The sequence below is a fragment of the Haliotis rufescens genome, unplaced genomic scaffold (assembly GCF_023055435.1).
Source record: "Haliotis rufescens isolate VD_foot unplaced genomic scaffold, xgHalRufe1.0.p SCAF_1, whole genome shotgun sequence".
Lineage (NCBI taxonomy): Eukaryota > Metazoa > Mollusca > Gastropoda > Lepetellida > Haliotidae > Haliotis > Haliotis rufescens.
In genome coordinates this window covers 23,100,312-23,120,528 of record NW_025963779.1, presented here as the reverse complement: position 1 = coordinate 23,120,528, position 20,217 = coordinate 23,100,312, and the positions used below count along the sequence as shown (strand labels likewise).

Genomic DNA, 20,217 nt, shown 5'->3' with positions numbered 1-20,217 from the left:
CGTGAGCTGGTCACACAAAAGCGTGAATATTTTAAAGAGATCGTAGGATTCACTGGCCATTAACCACATATGATAGTATAGGTTTTACCGTAAACGTCTCAGTAGGATATTCGACTTAAATGTATTGACAGTGGGCTGCATTGGGATGGTTTGTCCGCGTTATATAATGCATGTTTAGTCCGATCACACAATGAACCTGACTGTTTGGCATTACCATACATATCAGAACACTCAGCGGACGTTCACGTCTCATGTTGAATAATCACGGAACAAATGAGGAAATAATAGGTTTAGACATAAAGTAAAAGGAATATTAAAGCGAAATTGAAATAAAGTAAGCATTAAGGTATGAAATTATAGTTAATTATGATTGTAAACTTAATTATTAAAAAGGTAATTATTATAGTTTTAGTAAAGTAAAATAGTATACTTCTTTCAATTATATATAAGGAAGAGGATTTATGGATGTTCTTTATTATGAGGAACACAATTACAGTAAACTACGGTTATAACGAACTCAAAGGGACCACTAATTTTAGTTCGTAATAACCGTAGTTCATTATAGGCATATATACAGCATTTATACAACAAATGGTCGGGACTAAAACATAAGTTCGTTATATCGGTCAGTTCGTTATAAGCGTGTTCGTTATAAACGTACTTTACTGTATAGAGTTATGTTAATTATCATGGTACCGGTTAACATGGAACCACCATGTTTTTTATATCTTTTGCCAGGAATGAAAAAATATGTTAAAATGTTACAAATATGCCGAATATCAGTTCAAGGTGTCGTTAAAGCTAATTCAATCACTTGGTATTTGTTTATGAAATATAAATATAATATAATATATAAATATCTGGTTTTACCATTTTGCAATTTGATATACCCCAAGGGCGTATATATGTCCTGATCCTACAGCCTGATGTGTTGAATCAATGCAAGCAAACGTATTGGGCACGAACTGAATTCTGATAGTGAAAAGGTCTTTTGTGGGGCTTCTCGGCCTGTAAACAGATCATTCAGTTGAAGCTTGCAATGAATCGAAATCCCCCGCTGATCATCTATCCAGACTTAAATGGCCAATAATAGAACACATAGAAAGCAACAAAGGAGGGTTTTGTTATACACAGTAGGTCGACATATACATTCAATATCTACCCGAGTGAGGCAGTCGAGAGTCAACGGCCAACATGGCTTCAACGTGGTTAAACGTCCGAGGACTGTTTATCCTACTGGGGTCCCTGCTGTCCATCGTAAGCTTTAATAATATAGTAAGTACCTTGAGATGAATTAGTGCAAAACATTAGTGCACGGCAATCAGTATAACAGTAATAATCCATAAGGTCTTAAAAACAGATGGATATCTATATTGATAAAAGAAGAAGTAAAAATACTAAAACTATTTTGGTCCATTATATCGTGTTGATTTGAATAATTATTATATCGTTTTGAATGTGTTTAGTCGTAATATTTAACACAATGTGTCGTCACAGCCAGCTGACTCCAAAGGTCAGTCGTGTCCGTGATGGTAGAATGGGACACTTTTTTAACATGGAATTTGCTCTAAATCTAGATCTGATCCTTTTGGGTTTAGTTCCTCAATTACCTTGGAAACAGTTTTGTGTGTACGTACTATTTGTAAGACTTATAGCCATGGAAATACTATTGTTATTGTTCATGTCATAGCTTAAAAATAATTAACCGTTGTGGCCAGTGTGCCATTAGTCATGAGATTCTGTTGTTTCAGTTGCTGAAACATATGCAGCCTTTTGCTGATGTTAACAATATGTCTGACAGGAAGTTGACGTACTATGACATGTCTTAAACTAAGCAGAGTGGGAAGGCTTTCCGCAGCTTTGAAAACAATTCCATATAACTGTTGGGGAACACTCGAGAGATTGGCACCACACACTGTATCTAGGTCGGAATTTGAACCAAAGTCTTCCGCGTGACAAGCCAAAATGATACCCCAAGTCTTGGAATACTGATGAAGTTAGCACATTTGTCTAACTATGGTTTGAAATAATTGTTTATCATTTATGGAAATGTTTAATAATCTGACGAATATATAAATTGATCTGATACATTGTCATTCTTTATGTCGTGGGGGCACGGGCCGCCTCCGTGGTCTAGTGGTAGAGCGGAAGGTCCGGGGTTCGATCCCCGGCCGCGTCATACCAAAACACGTTAAAAGATGGTACTTGTTGTTACCCTGTCTGGCGCTCGGCATTAAGGGGTTAAAAGGACTGGTCGGCTCGGAGTCAGTAACCTGTGTCTGGGTGGGGTATTCATGTTAAACTGCGGCATGGTATCTCGGTGGGCTAGCACTATAAATCGGCATTAGTCCGGACTAGTACAAGCACACACACACACACACACATACACACGCACGCACGCACGCACGCACGCACTCACGGTGCTATTTAAGTGCAATAATCTTGAATCTATGATCGTGGGTCCAAATCCCGGTTCGAAAGAGGTTTGTCAGCACCATACCAATACTAGTCAGTTTCGCCGTGACAGAACATGAATTCTGTTCAAAGCGGCGTTAAACACATCTCACTTAGTCACTCTTTATATGTTATGATGAAATCACAACTCTTTTCAGGCGGCCATGCCTATGCCTATGATTGCGCCGTTCCAAGTTGTCAACCTCCACGAAGATAATGTTGCACAGACCACACTGGCATTGATCAATTGTACAGATATATTCAACACACCCTCCAACACATGTGGCACGTGTAACCTGGTCGACATCACCAACGACGGCACCGTATTCTTCAACGGTGTCAACAACAACAATAACTTCTTCAACGGTGGACCTTTTGATGTGTTCAGAATAAGTAATAATTTTCTGAACAATGTTAACAGTAAGTTGACCTTCGGAACAAGCTATTCGTCTGGCACCTTAAATTGCAACTGTACATCGTGACAGACACCGCCCAACGGCTGCGACGGAAGTACATAGTAACAGTGAGCTAAAATTGCGGAAGACTCTTCAGTTTGAAATGTTCTTATCAAGGATCAAGAATGTAGTATTAAATGAACATGCTATGTAACGTTAATCCGCGCCACATCGAGCAAAATGCCAATCCCACCACAGACTTCTAAGTAGTTTGTTTAGTTGCTTGTTTATTTGTTGTTTAACGCCTAGTTTGTTTATTTGTTTGGTTATTTGTTGTTTAACGCCGCACTCTACCCCGTATCTTCACGGGTAGTCTTTTAAATAGACGAAGTCGAATGTTAACTCAAGTAATTAGTAATACTGAGAGTTAAGCTTGGAAACGAAATAGGTTTTTCTCGCCAGGATACGGGGCAAATATACTCAATATGCACGTGTAACAGTAAACTCTAGGGTGATAATTGATTTACAGTTGACTTTGAATATATTACCTCTGACAGATTTCTTCGTCGTGTACGTCCCCAACCAAGGACAGAACCTGGACTACAGCCTCATCAGAACCTACAGAATCGAGGTCCAATGTGTCGCCAATGACGCCATCACTACGAGTGCGTCTCAGATACTGGAGGTTGACATCATCCCCAACCAGGCTCCCATCGTGGCCGGCCTTCCAGGAGGTAGCTGCTACAGATATATTTAGTCGTTTCTGCTCGTTATAACATTTGCAGCCGTTCACGATAAGACAGCTGGGTCGCTTGTTCGTTATATGGCTGAATCATTGCTAAATAGTTAAATATGTATTCTTCGCATCTGCTCCACCAATTTCAGTTACCAATTCACTGTCTCAACAGTATCTACCTACATGATACATGATACATGATACAGCATTCCTAACTCATCTAGACCGCCTCCGTGGTCTGGTGGTAGACCGCCCACCCGGAGAGCGGAAGGTCCGGTGTTCGATCCTCGGCCGCGTCATACCAAAAGACGTTATAAGATGGTACTTGTTGTTCCCCTGTCTGGCGCTCGGCATTAAGGAACTAAAACAAGTACAAGTCGACAAGGACTGGTCGGCTCGGAGTCAGTATACTGTGTCTGAGTGGGGTATTCATGTTAAACTGCTGCATGGTATCTCAGTGAGCTAGCACTTTAAATCGGCATCAGTCCGGACTAGAACAGCCTCACACACACACATACACGTGCATGCACGTCGCTATATAAGTGCAATAATCTTGTACGCGACGTTAAACCCAATTTCACCTCACCCACCTCACCTCCTAACTCATCTCCTACCGATCGGAAGCAATCTACCACTTATACACCACATACATGCGATGTCTAGCAGCTCCGAATTCCATCTACCACTTTCGTCTATTTATCTTTAATAACGCGTCTAGCATTCCATAAATAACCGATTATATATATTCAACCACCAGGATGTAACCGTTCAATCACACATGCATTTCGGCACAAGTAACCGTAATAATAATCATCATCTACCATATTGCTGCTTACCATTTGCTCATGTTTCCCATCACAAGGGATCGTTTTAATAACACGTCTATCATGTTATTTGTAACTGTGTAATTACTCGTCTACAACGTCAAACGTAGCCAGGTAGTTACTCATCGACCCTGTCATAATAAACAACTCCGATGACGTCTTTATCCTAAAACCACGATGGTACTAATCGACCGCGTCATAATAAACAATTCCGATGACGTCTTTATCCTAAAAGCATGATGTTACTCATCTACCACATCATAATAAACAGTTCTGATGACGTCATTATCCTAAAACAATGATGTTACTAATCGACCACGTCATAATAAACAGTTCTGATGACGTCTTTATCCTAAAAGCATGATGTTACTCATCGACCACATCATAATAAACAATTCTGATGACGTCTTTACCCTAAAACAATGATCTTACTCATCGACCACGTTATGATAAACAATTCTAACGTCTTTATCCTAAAACCACGATGTTACTCATCGATCAGCGTTATGATAAACAATTCTAACGTCTTTATCCTAAAACCATGATGTTACTAACCGACAACGTCATAATAAACAATTCTAACGTCTTTGTCCTAAAACCATGATGTTACTCATCGATCAGCGTTATGATAAACAATTCTAACGTCTTTATCCTAAAACCATGATGTTACTAACCGACAACGTCATAATAAACAATTCTAACGTCTTTGTCCTAAAACCATGATGTTACTCATCGACCACGCCATAATAAACAATTCTGATAACGCCTTTCTCCTAAAACCATGCTGTTACTCATCGACCACGTCATAATAAACAATTCTGATAACGTCTTTATCCTAAAACCACGATGTTACTCATCGACAACGTCATAATATACAATTCTAACGTCTTTATCCTAAAATCATGATGTTACTAATCAACCATGTCATAATAAACAATTCTGATGACGTCTTTATCCTAAAACCATTATGTTACTCATCTACCACGTCATAAAAAACAATTCTGATGACGTCTTTATCCATAAACCTTGATGTTACTCATCGACCACGTCATAATATACAATTCTAACGTCTTTATCCTAAAACCATGCTGTTACTCATCGACAACGTCATAATAAACAATTCTAACGTCTTTATCCTAAAACCATGATGTAACTCATCGACCACGTCATAATAAACAATTCTGATGACGTCTTTATCCTAAAACCATTATGTTACTCATCTACCACGTCATAAAAAACAATTCTGATGACGTCTTTATCCTAAAACCTTGATGTTACTCATCGACCACGTCATAATATACAATTCTAACGTCTTTATCCTAAAACCATGCTGTTACTCATCGACAACGTCATAACAAACAATTCTAACGTCTTTATCCTAAAACCATGATGTAACTCATCGACCACGTCATAATAAACAATTCTGATAACGCCTTTATCCTAAAACCATGCTGTTACTCATCGACCACGTCATAATAAACAATTCTGATTACGTCTTTAACATAAAACCACGATGTTACTCATCGACCACGTCATAATATACAATTCTAACGTCTTTATCCTAAAACCATGATGTTACTCATCGACCACGTCATAATAAACAATTCTGATGACGTCTTTATCCTAAAACCATTATGTTACTCATCGACAACGTCATAAAAAACAATTCTGATGACGTCTTTATCCTAAAACCTTGATGTTACTCATCGACCACGTCATAATATACAATTCTAACGTCTTTATCCTAAAACCATGCTGTTACTCATCGACCACGTCATAATAAACAATTCTAACGTCTTTATCCTAAAACCATGATGTAACTCATCGACCACGTCATAATAAACAATTCTGATAACGCCTTTATCCTAAAACCATGCTGTTACTCATCGACCACGTCATAATAAACAATTCTGATTACGTCTTTAACATAAAACCACGATGTTACTCATCGACCACGTCATAATATACAATTCTAACGTCTTTATCCTAAAACCATGATGTTACTCATCGACCACGTCATAATAAACAATTCTGATGACGTCTTTATCCTAAAACAATGATGTTACTCATCGACTACGTCATAATAAACAATTCTAACGTCTTTATCCTAAAACCATGAAGTTACTCATCTACCACGTCATAATAAACAATTCTAACGTCTTTATCCTAAAGCCATGATGTTCCATCGACCACGTCATAATAAACAATTCTAATGTCTTTATCCCAAAACCATGAAGTTACTCATCTACCACGGCATAATAAACAATTCTAATGTCTTTATCCTAAAACAATGACTTATCGACCACGTCAGAATTAGCATGAACTATCCTACCGTTTTAATAACGCATGTAGATTCTTATATACCACCTTTGGTTACTCATCAATCGGCTCACATGTCACCGGCTTCGAAACTCGTCTACGATGTTTCAATAACCGTTTAGATACTCGACTATTATGAAATAACAAACCGTTTTATTGACAAAAGGAAAGTGTCTCCTTTTTTATCTACCATGTTATAAGTAATCGGATTGTTTATGTACGACGTTTAGTTACTGGTTTGGAGTTTGGGTTAACGCCGCTTTTGACAGTATTCCAGTTATATCGCGGCGTGTCAGCTTAATGTGGGAGGAAAGCCCGAAGTGATGCAGGTCTCAGACGTTTACCACTTTGATGGAACCCACGAGCACGGGTATGGTGCTAACAAACCTAGAAATATAATCGGGGCGAACCGGGATTCGAACCCACAATCATAGGTTTCTGGCGTGCACAATGGACGCAACTCTGCACAACCAATCGCAGCGCCATAGACGACTGGGCCACCCGTGCCCCCACGTAACCTCGTGGTACCATAACTACATACATATGTGGTTAATCGTTTATTTGATATACAGCTACCCATGCTTGTCGTAAGAGGCGAACATGGTCGGATGGGCTCGCTGACTTGATTGATGTGACACAAAGATGTCGTCATATCCAAACTGCGTAAATCGATGATACTGATGTTATCACTAGATCGTCTGGTCCAGACTCAATTATTTACAAACCGGCGTCGTATAGCTTGAATATTGCTGGGTGCGGCGTTATAACAAGCAAAAAAACCCGATTCCATCTGTAAGTCTTTGTATATTTTCCGCTGTGACAAAATAAATGACCACTGACCAACATCCTTTCTATGTGTGTTAGATATGTTAGTATACACTGACCTACGTTTCTAGTGACGGTGACCCTAGACGCCAGGAACGGGCCTGTGGGGAGTCTTGTGTTCGATGTTCAAGTGACCGACAACGAGACAGATCCCATTTCATATGTGTTGACCGTCGACCCATCCACAGTTGACTACTTCCAGATCAGTCAGCGTAAGTACAAGCTTTTTCATGTTCCCAATTTCGACCTACGGCTTCAACTGACACTTGAACACTAAGCAAGTAGGATTTTATATATAATATTATACTCTTTAGATCAATTGGTGTATTTAAACTTCAAATCTTTGTTGTATGAAAGGCCATAGGCCCAAACACATGAACTGCATTCAATACATGATCATTTTGCAAATAGATTGACATATTTCACGGCGAAAACACATCCATTTTTCCTGTATGCTTCTCATATATCGAGATTGAGTGGTAGTTTAGTGGTTAAAGCGTTTCCACGTCACGCCAAAGACCCGGGTTCGGTTCCCCATTCTTGGTGACCCCCATGTGATGTGGCCGGGGTATCTAACCCATCTCACGCACTTCAATCATCGTCTGTAGAGGATGGAGTAATATCGGCAGCCAGGGACCTCAGAACGGCAACCGTCACGCCAGTGACGCTTAGAGTCAACGTCAGCGACGGTAACCACGTCGTCGGCCCCCTCACCATCACTGTCAACTTCATCAGTAAGTATATTCATTCATATACACACTCTTTATGGAGGTGCGTATGTTTAAAATAAATACAAACTTCGAATGTGTGGGAGGACATACGAATAACTGTCGGCTCGTGAATAAGAACCGCCCAACCCCGCTAGGCCCTATACAGTAGATAAACATATGTAGTTAGCTGAAGGGCTGTACGGTGTGACGAATCGCCTCATCTTCCCGACCAGTGGCAGAAACACCATCAGGCTCCCGACTCCTTGTTTGTAACGCAAACTATGCTGCAGATTGCGTACAGTAAACTACGGTTATAACGAACTCAAAGGGACCAATAATTTTAATTCGTTATAAGCGTAGTTCGTTATAAGCATATGTACAACATCTATAAGAAGATGGACGGCACCAAGAAACAGTTCGTTATATCCGACTGTTCGTTATAAGCGTGTTCGCTATAAACGTAGTTTACTGTAAAACCATGTCCTATGATCATCGTATAAATTGCTCTTCATTCATTGATCTTGGACTATAGTAAACTACGTTTATAACGAACACGCTTATAACGAACATATATGGATATGGATAACAATGTTTACTGTTTACTTTTACACTGTTCCAGACATGAACAGTCGTCCCGCAGTACTTAACCTCCCTCTCAACGTCACCCTGAATGAAGACTCACCGGCCGGGACACTGATAACTACGCTGACCATATCTGACCCTGACATCTTCCAGACAATAGCACCTGTCTTCAGTGTCAATCCTGTTTCCGAGGCATCCAAGTTCATATATAACGCCGGAAGTAAGTCTTGCTTGTGTTGGATGTAGAGAATCGATATTTAAGGTTAGCCAACAAGTGTTCTGCTAATTTTAAGTTTTGTGTTTGAGTTCATGGGCAAAAGACGTAAACACCCATGTTTGATGGTGGTAAATATGAAACAGACAAGAAATCGTTATTCGATGGTGATGTACTTGATAGGGGTATCACAGGCGGTATTACATGTACCATATCAATGAGTGTCTCGCAACAGGTGTGACCGTCTCCGTGAGAGCGGAAGGTCCGGGGTTCGATCCCCGCTCGCTTCATACCAAAAGACGTTATAAGATGGTTCTTGTTGTTATCCTGTCTGGCGCATGTTAAGGGGCTAAATAAAACAAGGACTGGACGGCTCGGAGTCCGTATACTGTGTCTGAGTGGGGTATTCATGTTAAACTGCGGCATGGTATCTCAGTGGGCCAGTGATGCGCACGTGGCGTCTCAAGGAACTTGGGGGGCGTAATTTCACTGTACCTAGTAATGAAGTGTGAATAATCATGTGTATACTTTCTTTTGCCCGGTAGTTTAGTTTTGTTTCAGTTCGCAAAGTGACATATATATTGTGGAAATGATTTGCCACAGTCATGATAGACGATATCATAATTCTTCTTCCCGACGAGGGGGCACGGGTGGCCCAGTCGTCTAAGGCGCCGCGATTCGCTGTGCAGAGTTGCGTCCCTTGGGCACGCCAGAAACCTATGACATATCGAAAAACAATTTATCTCATTTGTATATTTTACTGCATCCTGTATAAGTGCCTCTTCATAATAATTCATCAGCTTGACAGTATAGGGCTGGCAAAAATAGGACCCAATCAAGCGAATGTCGGATTTGAACCAATAATTATAGGATCCAGACACTCCTGGGGACACTCTGTACAACACAATATGGCGCCTCAGACGAGTGGGTCATCTGGGCCCCCACTGCAACCGCATCACACATTATACAAATTTGGATTTTGGATTTTACAGCCAATCAAGTCCGGTTAAACACAGTTGCTAACGGTGCAACTCTCCTGGACGCCGAGTCTGTCAGTAGTCTAAATCTCTCCTTCTCCCTCTTTGACGGCTTTCTCCCCTCCGTCAACGCCTTCGTCTCCCTCACTGTCGCCAATGTAAACGAACCGCCGTTCTTCAGCAGACCTGTTCATTCCTGCACGTTGTTTGAAGGCAATGTAAGTACATGTCAGTTCATTGACAACATGAATTATGTTGACGAAAAGAATATGATGTGAACCTCCCTTGTGCCACGATCTATGGAGATATGGATTCATAATTTGATTTTCTAAATGATATAAGCGACAAATTTCTTTCCATATGTGATGTGTTTTCAGCAAGTGTGTCTACAGAAGTAATAAGTGTTAGATCAGTTTAACATATTAATATATTAAAAGCTTGTTGATCCTTACAGCAATTTGGCTCCACGTGTGCGCTCGGTCTGACCATTAGAGATCCAGAAGGGGACATCGTTCTGTCCCCATCACTCAATTCCGCAAACAACAGCAACTTATTTTCCCTGGAGAACGACAACCTTAGAATCAGTAACAACTACGTCGTCGATGGTGGCGCCTTCCCGTCTTCAGTGACGTTGACAATAGAGGTAGCGGACGACAAAGGGGCAACAGGTTCTTCTCTCATCCAGGTGACGATTGTAGACCAGAACACCCAAACACCAGACTTCGGGGGCAGCGCTACGTCAGTCGTGATCACTCAGAACGTGTTGACGCCACCCACAACGCTGGCTACGATTACCGCTACCGACGCCGACTTAACCTCGCCCAACAATGACGTCACTTTACGCCTCCAAAGTAGCATCAATTTGGGAAGCAACGTCATATTCACTAATGACGGCCGGATAACATACCTGAACCGCTTCCCGGCTACTAAAGACTGCTCTGATTGTCGACTGGAAATTATAGCGTTCGATGGAGGAAGTCCAGCCCGTACTGCAACGACAACATACTATGTGAGCTTCGTCACCACCACCACAACTCCTGCTACAACCACCACTACAACGACCACGACAACCACAACCACAACAACCACGACAGCTGCTGTAATTTCTGCTTCTGACGCATTTTCGACTCCAGCCGGTGCGGCAGTGTTGGGTATTCTGATCGCACTGCTGGTCCTTCTGCTGCTGCTGGTGCTAGGCTATTTCTTGTATAGGTTCTGTAAGTACGGCACATGCTGTGGTCCCACGGGACCCAACGGATCAGGTGCGATATGCGGAGGTGGACAAGACGGGGGCATGTGTGGAAACTGTTGTGGCGGACCGCAGTGAGTTAAAATAATTTATCGTCTTTGATCTTTAACTATCCGTGCTTATCAAATTAATTATATAATTATATATAATCTCGTTCTATTACAACAAATACACTGGACCAATTCGCCGCCATAGCTTGACGTCGGAAGTGATTCCCTTACTCAATACCTCCTATCTCCAACATAACTTTCGTTCGTGAGTGATAGTAATTTGATTGGGCGTTCATTATTAGCGTCAATTCGGTCTCACATAGAAATTTTGGCAGCGAGAGATCCCAGGGTATTTATCGTAATAGAAGGTCCATATAATAAACTGGATAATCGAGGATGGATATTTTAAATACCAAGTACATTACTATATTTACATTTGGCATCACGAAGTAGTTAAAAAGAAATGAATACGATGTACACAGGGATTATTCTTTTCACAGCTAATCATTGCTGACGTGGTCTTGACAATCACGACACATTTTTCTTCAATATTACAGACAATTATAAGTTCTTCATTCTGGCTAAAATAAATTATTAGATATAATATATCACACTGATTTCTGTTACCATGAAATATCAATATTCTGGCATGCATCTCAAACTCTCTTTGTGTTTGTTTTATTTGCTGTCAATTAAGCAATTTTGATAGTCTGCCATGTTAAAAAGGTTTAAAGAAAGTCAAAATTAGTGGCTCTTACGCGATTTGGATGTAAATAAATTACTTTGGTTTATTTTCCAACAGGGATCAACCAAATCAGGTCCGGCCCAGGCCCGAGGGTCCAGACTACGGCCAGTAAGTAGGGTGACTACTGTATTGATCAACTGTCTGTTATTTGTTAATGGTAACACGCACACGAAATGATAATAAATACCAGACCCCTTTTTGAGCGCGGATCAAACCATGACGGAGATATTTCCGAGCTCTGAATGTAACATTCTTTGAGGATGCTCGTGGTGAAGCTACCTGTTCGTAAACCAAGATATCAACATGACTGAACACCTGGAGTCATCGCTTTAGGGTCATTATGTTAGAGACCCCGGGTTAGAATTGGTCTTCAAAAACCCATGCTTGTGGTAAGAGGCGACTAACGGGATCGGGTGGCATATCACGATTACTTGTTTGATGCATGTCATCGTATCCCAATTGCGTAGATCGATGCTCATGATATTAATGACTGTGTATATTTCCTGGTCCAAACTCAATTATTTAGAGACCATCGTCATAAATCTTTAATACATCTGGGTTGGGCGTTAAACAACGCCTATGATGTTGTTCTTGACTTGAACAGTTTTACCTTCATGTAAAACGTATACTAAGGAAGTATTCAAAGCATTATGATGGTTGCATATAATTATTTATAGAAACACGAATTACGAATACATGTACATACTGACATCGATCAATGTTACTTTCATAAAACTTTACAAAAGCAATGCCGTTGTCATTTGAACACAGCAAATATAGATATGCCATTGACTTAGGCTGAATATGTATACAATACACAAACATTAGCATCACCAGTCAATCAAAAATATCTCCTTCCATGCTGTTAGGGTGTCCTCCCATTAGTTAGACGTCCCAATAGTTAGACAGCTTATAACAACACTTTAAACGGTTGAGTGCACACTAATCCTTATGCTTGTTACCTCAGACTTTAAAATGGAATAGTCCAGATAAGATCTGACAAACAAAGCAAAGCAGCTTTAAATAGATAGTTTAATATTATACTTCACATTTAATGACACTTTACATTTAATAAATTTTATACAGTTTTTAACAACACTTTGTGACAGTTTTTGATAATGTAAACGTTACATTTAATAACTTTTACAGTTTTATCCCAAACGAGTGAGTGAGTGATATGGTTTTACGCCGCTTTTAGCAATATTCCAGCAATATCACGGCGGGGGACACCAGAAATTGGCTTCAGACAATGAACCCATGTCGGGATTCCGCCCTTATCCCAAACGAAGCAAGTGTCCACAAGCATCTAAATACTCAATAGCAGACTTGTCACCCTGCTGCAGCTGATCTTTGAGGCGTACCAGGCGGTTCTCTGTCTCTCTGTAGATTCTCTTGACGACACATCTCCAATGTGTGCAGGTTTGCCTCTCACGGTTTCTGTTGTAAAGATATCCATCTGATATCAACTGCTTACTTCCACGCCGAGAGGTGATGTACTCTACTTTCCTTAAACCAGCCATCATCGATACTGATAATGATACGTACCCCAAGATCATTTTTATTTGTTTGATGAGTAGATAATCTCAACTCAACTCCTTCAACTGATCATACAGTAAGACAATTAAGCTACTCCATTGTTTACATAGTTAATCTCATGCCTATTGAACCTGTGCTGAGAGTAAGGTATTTTAGATTAATTAAAGGAAATTGTAACATATATACTCCCTAAACTGTGAGTCCCCTATCCCTACTCAGTAATTTAATCTAATAAGGACTGATCCATTACACCTGTAGGTATAATCCCTCTTTGCCTAGGTAAAATTGTCTAACAATTGGGACGTCTAACTAATGGGACGTCTAACTAATGGGATATAACCGCTGTTAGACATGTAATTAATTCATCGTCATTGCGCTTCCCGCAGACTGCGGACTCCACCCCCTAATGACGGGTTCCGCAACAACACCTACCAGGCCTCGGGCGACTACAAGGATGACTTCTGGCATAACAGTACGTATAACGTTTCCTTCACTCTCTAAGTTTTATCGTTTTCTATAAGTCTTCATCATTTAAGATCCAAATCCCCGTACACTCCAAAGCTAAATGACTACCAGGGTTAGAATAGAATAGTCCCCCCGCAACCTATATGCTGGTCGAAACAGGCAACCAAATGGATCGGGTAGTAAGGTGACTAAGTTAACTCCGCGTTCTCGTCCACTGACGGGGTGGGTCGTTGCCCGCAACATCAATCACTAAATTGTCTGGTCCAAAATCGATTATTTACAGGCCACTGTCAAAAAGCTGGAATATTGCCGACAACAAACTTTACTCAAATAGCGGCAAGCTATGACACATCTAAATCAAATTTTAAAGATGTGTATTAGTTAATAATTGAACTGACGCATATAGCGAGCTATTTTTTTGTCCCGACCATTTGCTGTATATATGATGCATATATGCTTGTAACGAACTACGGTTATTACGAACTAAAATTAGTGATCCCTTTGAGTTTGTTATAACCGTAGTTTACTGTACAACTGTTCGTGGTTTCCGATCTGCCATATCCACATTCTAGCCCGGCATCGCAAGGATCCGTGTACATTCATGTGTTAGCATTATGTCATGGTGATAGCCGGATGATGTTTCAGATGACGGCTACATCGACAACCGACCCCGCTCCATCAAGTCCGTACGCATTGGCGGCTTCTCTCCACGAGGCAACCAGAGGGCGCTCCCGTCAAATCGACCATATTAGCTCCAGAATTAGATCATATCTCTTTAATATGTATATATTGCTACGTATCAATTTTCACTGTTATTATTAAGGTTATTATGATACTATTGTTATATTCTTTAGTGACTTTTATGTTTTTTTCGATGGGTATTTATTCGTCTGCGTCATACTGGTCTCAGGTAGAAACCAATCAACAATATTATAGGCTGTAAACCTCTTCTACAGCGATGGTACTTATTATTTAATAATTTAAATATATTTATATCTTAATAATTCACTTTGATTTATATATCATTATATATAGCATTAAATAATATATCTATCTACATCTTCCTATCTAAACACGAATTGCAATTATTATAGCTTCAGTGAGATTAAAGCATTACAGTGAGTGAGTGAGTGAGTGAGTGAGTGAGTATGGTTTTACGCCGCTTTAGCAAGATTCCAGCAATATCACGGCGGGGGACACCAGAAATGGGCTTCACACATTGTACCCATGTCGGGAATCGAACCCGGGTCTTCGGCGTGACGAGCGAACGCTTTAACCACTAGGCTACCCGACCGCCCCTAAAGCATTACAGAGGCGTTAGTGATGCATAGTTGTTAAAACGTTCGTTTTCATGCAAAAGATCCGTTTCTATTCGTAACGATTGGTATTGTGTGTGAAACCTTTCTTTGTATAGCCCACCATGATAATACTGAAATAATTCTTGTAGAAGCGTTAAACCACACTCACTCATTCACTGTCTAGATTATCAAAGTTACGTTCACCATTCCAAGAATTTCTTGTACGTTTACAAAAGCTGCAGTCTCTAATGTAACCGGAAGCTACTAAATGACCACGCGATATGTGGTTGTTTACATCTAATACACAGGTTTAAGTGTTCATCGATCAGTAGTAGTTAGAAATCAATATATGATATGCACGAGACAACAGCTAAACGATGCTAGCAAAGTGACGAATATACATACACTGGTGTGTATACAGTTTGAGGTAACACGATTAAACTATAGTTTTAGGAGTAATGTTTCAATTGCGTCTTCATACGAGGCAGTAGACTAGTCGCACAGAATAAAATATATAACGTCCACGCCAGTAAATAACCAGTCATACTACAAAATAGGGGTGACAATAATACAATTATATGAATGGATCCCTAAAAATCAGTGATGACACCGGGTGTTTGAGGAAAGGGTTAGCATCTTATGACCTACCAGTAGCACACGCCACAGACAACAATTTGCACAAAAAGTAAGTGTTTTTCTTGCCTGACTCCTGCCATACGACAGCGGCCTGAAAACAAGCAAGTTCTAACCTGACAATCCAATGATGGACCAGACAATCCAGTGACACCATAGCGCGTTTACTGATTACTGATAAATCACGCTTGGTGTTGACACCAACTCTTACTCCCTCATCTAGTGCTTTATCCCAATTAGTGTTGACACCAACTCTTACTCCCTCATCTAGTGCTTTATCCCAATTAGTGTTGACACCAACTCTTACTCCCTCATCTAGTGCTTTATCCCAATTAGTGTTGACATCAACATTCACTCAGTCGATTATATATCTCTATGTGGCATTTTAGAAGTTTGACAAGTTCTATATTCTTTCAATGTGATTTCTCAATACGTCGCATCAAAAGAATTTAATCGTTGAAACCAAAGGTCAATTGATAAAATGTTATTCTGTTGGCATTATTACCTATATACAACGGGAAGCATGATATTTATTACATTTTACACATTGTGTACATATATTGACTGAGGTCAACTTTTTAATTGATTGTAACATGTATGATGATTTACGTTATGATGTAATGAACGCTATGTGTGAATGTATGCCAGATTTCTTAAACTTATCTTCAACCGAGAAAGTAATTACATTACTCAGATGTGAACACGGGTGTTATACTCTTTGTAGGTTAATTCATCAACTGTTCCAAAGGCGCTTGACACTCATTTAATTCTGTGTGCGCTTTTCTTCATGTATGGTATTATGCTCGCGAATAGTAGTATTTCTGCTTGTGATTAATATTTAATATTATACTTGTAATGTTTACGTTGAGTGTCGGTGAGGATAAATGCACCTCTGTGTTGGGTGTGGGTATGTGTGTGTGTGTGTGGGGGGGGGGGGGGGGGGGGGGGGGGGTTATAATGTACTTATGGTGTGTGTGTATGTGTGTGCGTGCGTGCGTGCGTGCGTGCGTTTGTTTGTGTGTGAGTGGAGGTGGGGGTGGGTGGGTGTGTGGGGGGGTGTCTACGTGCTTGTGTATGATTGCGTGCGTGACTGTGTAAGTTAATTTGGCGTGTGTGTGTGTGTGCGTGCGTGCGTGTTCACAACCCAATCTTAACTTTAAACATTGTGTTAGTATTTGTCATAATTTACGTTATCCAGATCATGACGTTATAGGTATGCTTTTTTGTCTAGTGTCTCGTAGGCCATACCTGGTCGAATGTTTTATTTTATTGTTTGTGTACGTGTTTTAGTATAAAGTGTATAGAACATGTGACACTATAATAAACATTATTCTCTCTATGTATTTGTTCTTATATTTAGAAATTAATTTTAAATGATGAATAGTGACCATCACGGCAGTGTGATGTAATGTTGACTTGTAACACAGCGATGCCATTTGCTTGACATTTTGTAACACTTTATACAGACGTACCTCACTTGCCGTATGCAATTTAACCGTCTTATCTTTCTCACTGTTCTCACTGTTATATGCCCATGACGACAGATCGGCATACAGTCTGAGCACAACTACAAATATTATTTTCCATATAACCAAGGTAACGTGTATCTGAATGTTCATGTCCAAAAATAAATATATTTCCCGACCAGCTTTTTATGAAGCATTTGATATAGATGATAAAGATATTTTTGAATCAGTATTCAACGGAAAGACATTTTTGTTGCAAAGATCTTATGTTAACCTGCTTTTCGTTTTGGCTGTGGTTTCGGATAAGTTAAAACTTTACCCAAGTATCAGATGATGGGTGAGTCTTGAGTAACCAGTTCTTGGTGAGGGCTGTCGAAAATGTTGGAAGTTGCAAGTGACTCCTATCGGAAGGACGAAGCGAGGGTACAAAACTCATGCATGCATGTTTCTGTTTCACATGGGTATGAATTATATCAAGCATTTGAAGCGTGCAAGTCCAGTTAGGAATGTATGTCTTTCAATAGGGCCTGCTTGGTTGTTGTGATAGGACACCTTAATAATCTTATAGTTTGCTTTATGCCCGTGACGTGACAACAGCTAACAATCCATGTCGGTTGGAACCAACTGTTATGCAGGCTAGAGGGTATCTTGGTTCATTGCGTCAGTTAATAACTGCGTCTGAGAGAACAGTGGTGAAATATGAACGTCGCACCCACTGTGCGTTAAGTAATCTGGCTGCCTGCAGTTTTGCCGATTAACAGTACTCCTTTGAATACGCATATATATATATATATATATATATATATATATATATATATATATATATATGCGTATTCAAACACAATATACTCTTATATGCGTATATATATATGCGTATTCAAAGGAGTATATATATATATATATATTGTGTGTGTGTAGAAATACGTGTCAACGCGTTCCAGGATCCTACGATCGCCGGTTCGTATTTACGATTCGCCCTGATTTTGACCCTTGGTATATTATTACCTGCATTGTAATACATCAAGCTGACACGTCGTGTTATAACTGACATAATGTTCAAAGCAGCATAAAACCAACTCACTCACATCCCATACATGTATAGACACGAAACCAGGACATTGGGACCTGTATCTACCTACAGCGTCATTTGACCCGTGAACATCCGGGGTAGAATAGGTCTTCAGCAACCCATGCTTAGTAAGGATAAGAATTTATGGATGAACAACTTCTTTATTACAATTAAGAGCGACGTTTCGGTGTAGGTTCTAACACCGTTATCAAGCAAGTGATTTACAGAGTGTAGTAGGCAAGTATATATACAAGTAGGAGGCAAAGTTTATACAGAAGAGTAGATATTGTTATACTGGAGTACACCGAAACGTCGCTCTTAATTGTAATAAAGAAGTTGTTCATCCATAAATTCTTATCCTTACTTAGTACTCCAACTTCTAAATGCCTATCAAAGAAGTTAACCCATGCTTGCCGAAACAGGCGACTATGCTTGTCGTGAGAGACGACTAACGGGATCGGGTGGTCAGGCTAGCTGACTTGGTTGACTCAGCAATATTCCAGCTATATGACGGCGGTCTGTAAATAATCGAGTCTGGACCAGGCAATCCAGTGATTGACATCATGAGCATCAATCTACGCAATTGGGATACGATGTCATGCATCAACCAAGTCAGCGAGCCTGACCACCCGATCCCGTTAGTCGCCTCTTACGACAAGCATGGTCGCTTTTTACGGCAAACATGGGTTGCTGAAGACCTATTCTACCCCGGATCTTCACGGGCCACGTACCTTATGAGATCATGAACCTCATCGAGTATATCACCATTGGTTTCAAATATGCATTGATGGATTCGTCCATGTCCATATAGGACATGTTTAGTATTCAGACATTTTGTTTTTAGTTTGTATTGTTTTGTGTGTTGTTTAACGCCTCAATATTGCTGCTATGATGCAAATGAACGAATCTGGGCCAGACAAACCAGTGATTGACATTATGAGCAACTTTCCACGTCGTCGGGATATACATACACGCCGCAACCAGCCAAGTCACCGAGCCTGACCACCCGCTACAATAAGTTGCCTCTTACGACCAAAATAGGTTCCAGAGACCTTCTAACCCGGAATCCATACAGGCTCTCAGACATTAAGATACTTAATAAAATAATACTGCAATATGTAGGCTCCTACATGGACAACCTAATTTCTGTGTATGTGTATCTGATATACATAATGGAGGAGTGGCCGTTCATTATTATGTGATACTTCTACATGTTGAGTATACTGCTAAGTATCTTGTTAGCTTTATTACTTAAAGGCTAATTAGCATGGATACCATCAGGAATTAATTTTGTCATTTTCATCAAAAGCAAACACAGACATGCGACAAAACAGTAGACAGTAGACACAAGTTAATTGAGAAGTAGACGAAATTGGTTTTCAAGACTGTTTTAATGTGTATCGTCGCCAGCAGTTCTAACAATGATACACACAGTAAGCTCACATATACACATTGATCATTACGAACTGTACTTTAATGTTGGCGGTATAAATACATTTCACTCAAACACGCTTTAATGTATTCCATTTCACTTTGTCGCACCCTGTTGGCAAAAGACCTCTGAAAGTTAATGTCAGCACGATAATAATGAACGCTGACAATAAGCTCATTTCAATATAAGTTTGAATACGTCAATAACTTAAATGTATTCATACTATTAAATCCAAAATATAAAAAAAAACTAACCTGACCCAAACTAACCAGGTCCACTTTGTGTGCATGTGTTTAGA

General features: G+C 40.0%; 1 protein-coding gene across 1 annotated transcript; it reads left to right on the top strand.

Annotated features, from left to right (window-relative positions):
* The first annotated feature begins 1,167 nt into the window (after positions 1 to 1,167).
* LOC124131598 (cadherin-23-like) lies at positions 1,168 to 16,884 on the top strand. The gene is made up of 11 exons (XM_046494967.2): positions 1,168 to 1,275; positions 2,613 to 2,874; positions 3,407 to 3,583; positions 7,625 to 7,765; positions 8,162 to 8,287; positions 8,883 to 9,065; positions 10,052 to 10,254; positions 10,491 to 11,359; positions 12,078 to 12,128; positions 13,943 to 14,028; positions 14,667 to 16,884. Exons 1-11 carry the CDS (start codon positions 1,195 to 1,197, stop codon positions 14,771 to 14,773), a joined length of 2,286 nt encoding a protein of 761 aa, XP_046350923.1. The 5' UTR covers positions 1,168 to 1,194; the 3' UTR covers positions 14,774 to 16,884.
* Positions 16,885 to 20,217: the final 3,333 nt, after the last annotated feature.

Coding starts and splice junctions, on each gene's coding strand:
- LOC124131598 (XM_046494967.2), top strand. CDS start 1,195: ATGGCTTCAACGTGGTTAAACGTCCGAGGACTGTTTATCCTACTGGGG. Junction 8,288..8,882: donor CATCACTGTCAACTTCATCA/GTAAGTATATTC, acceptor ACACTGTTCCAG/ACATGAACAGTCGTCCCGCA. Junction 14,029..14,666: donor GGATGACTTCTGGCATAACA/GTACGTATAACG, acceptor ATGATGTTTCAG/ATGACGGCTACATCGACAAC.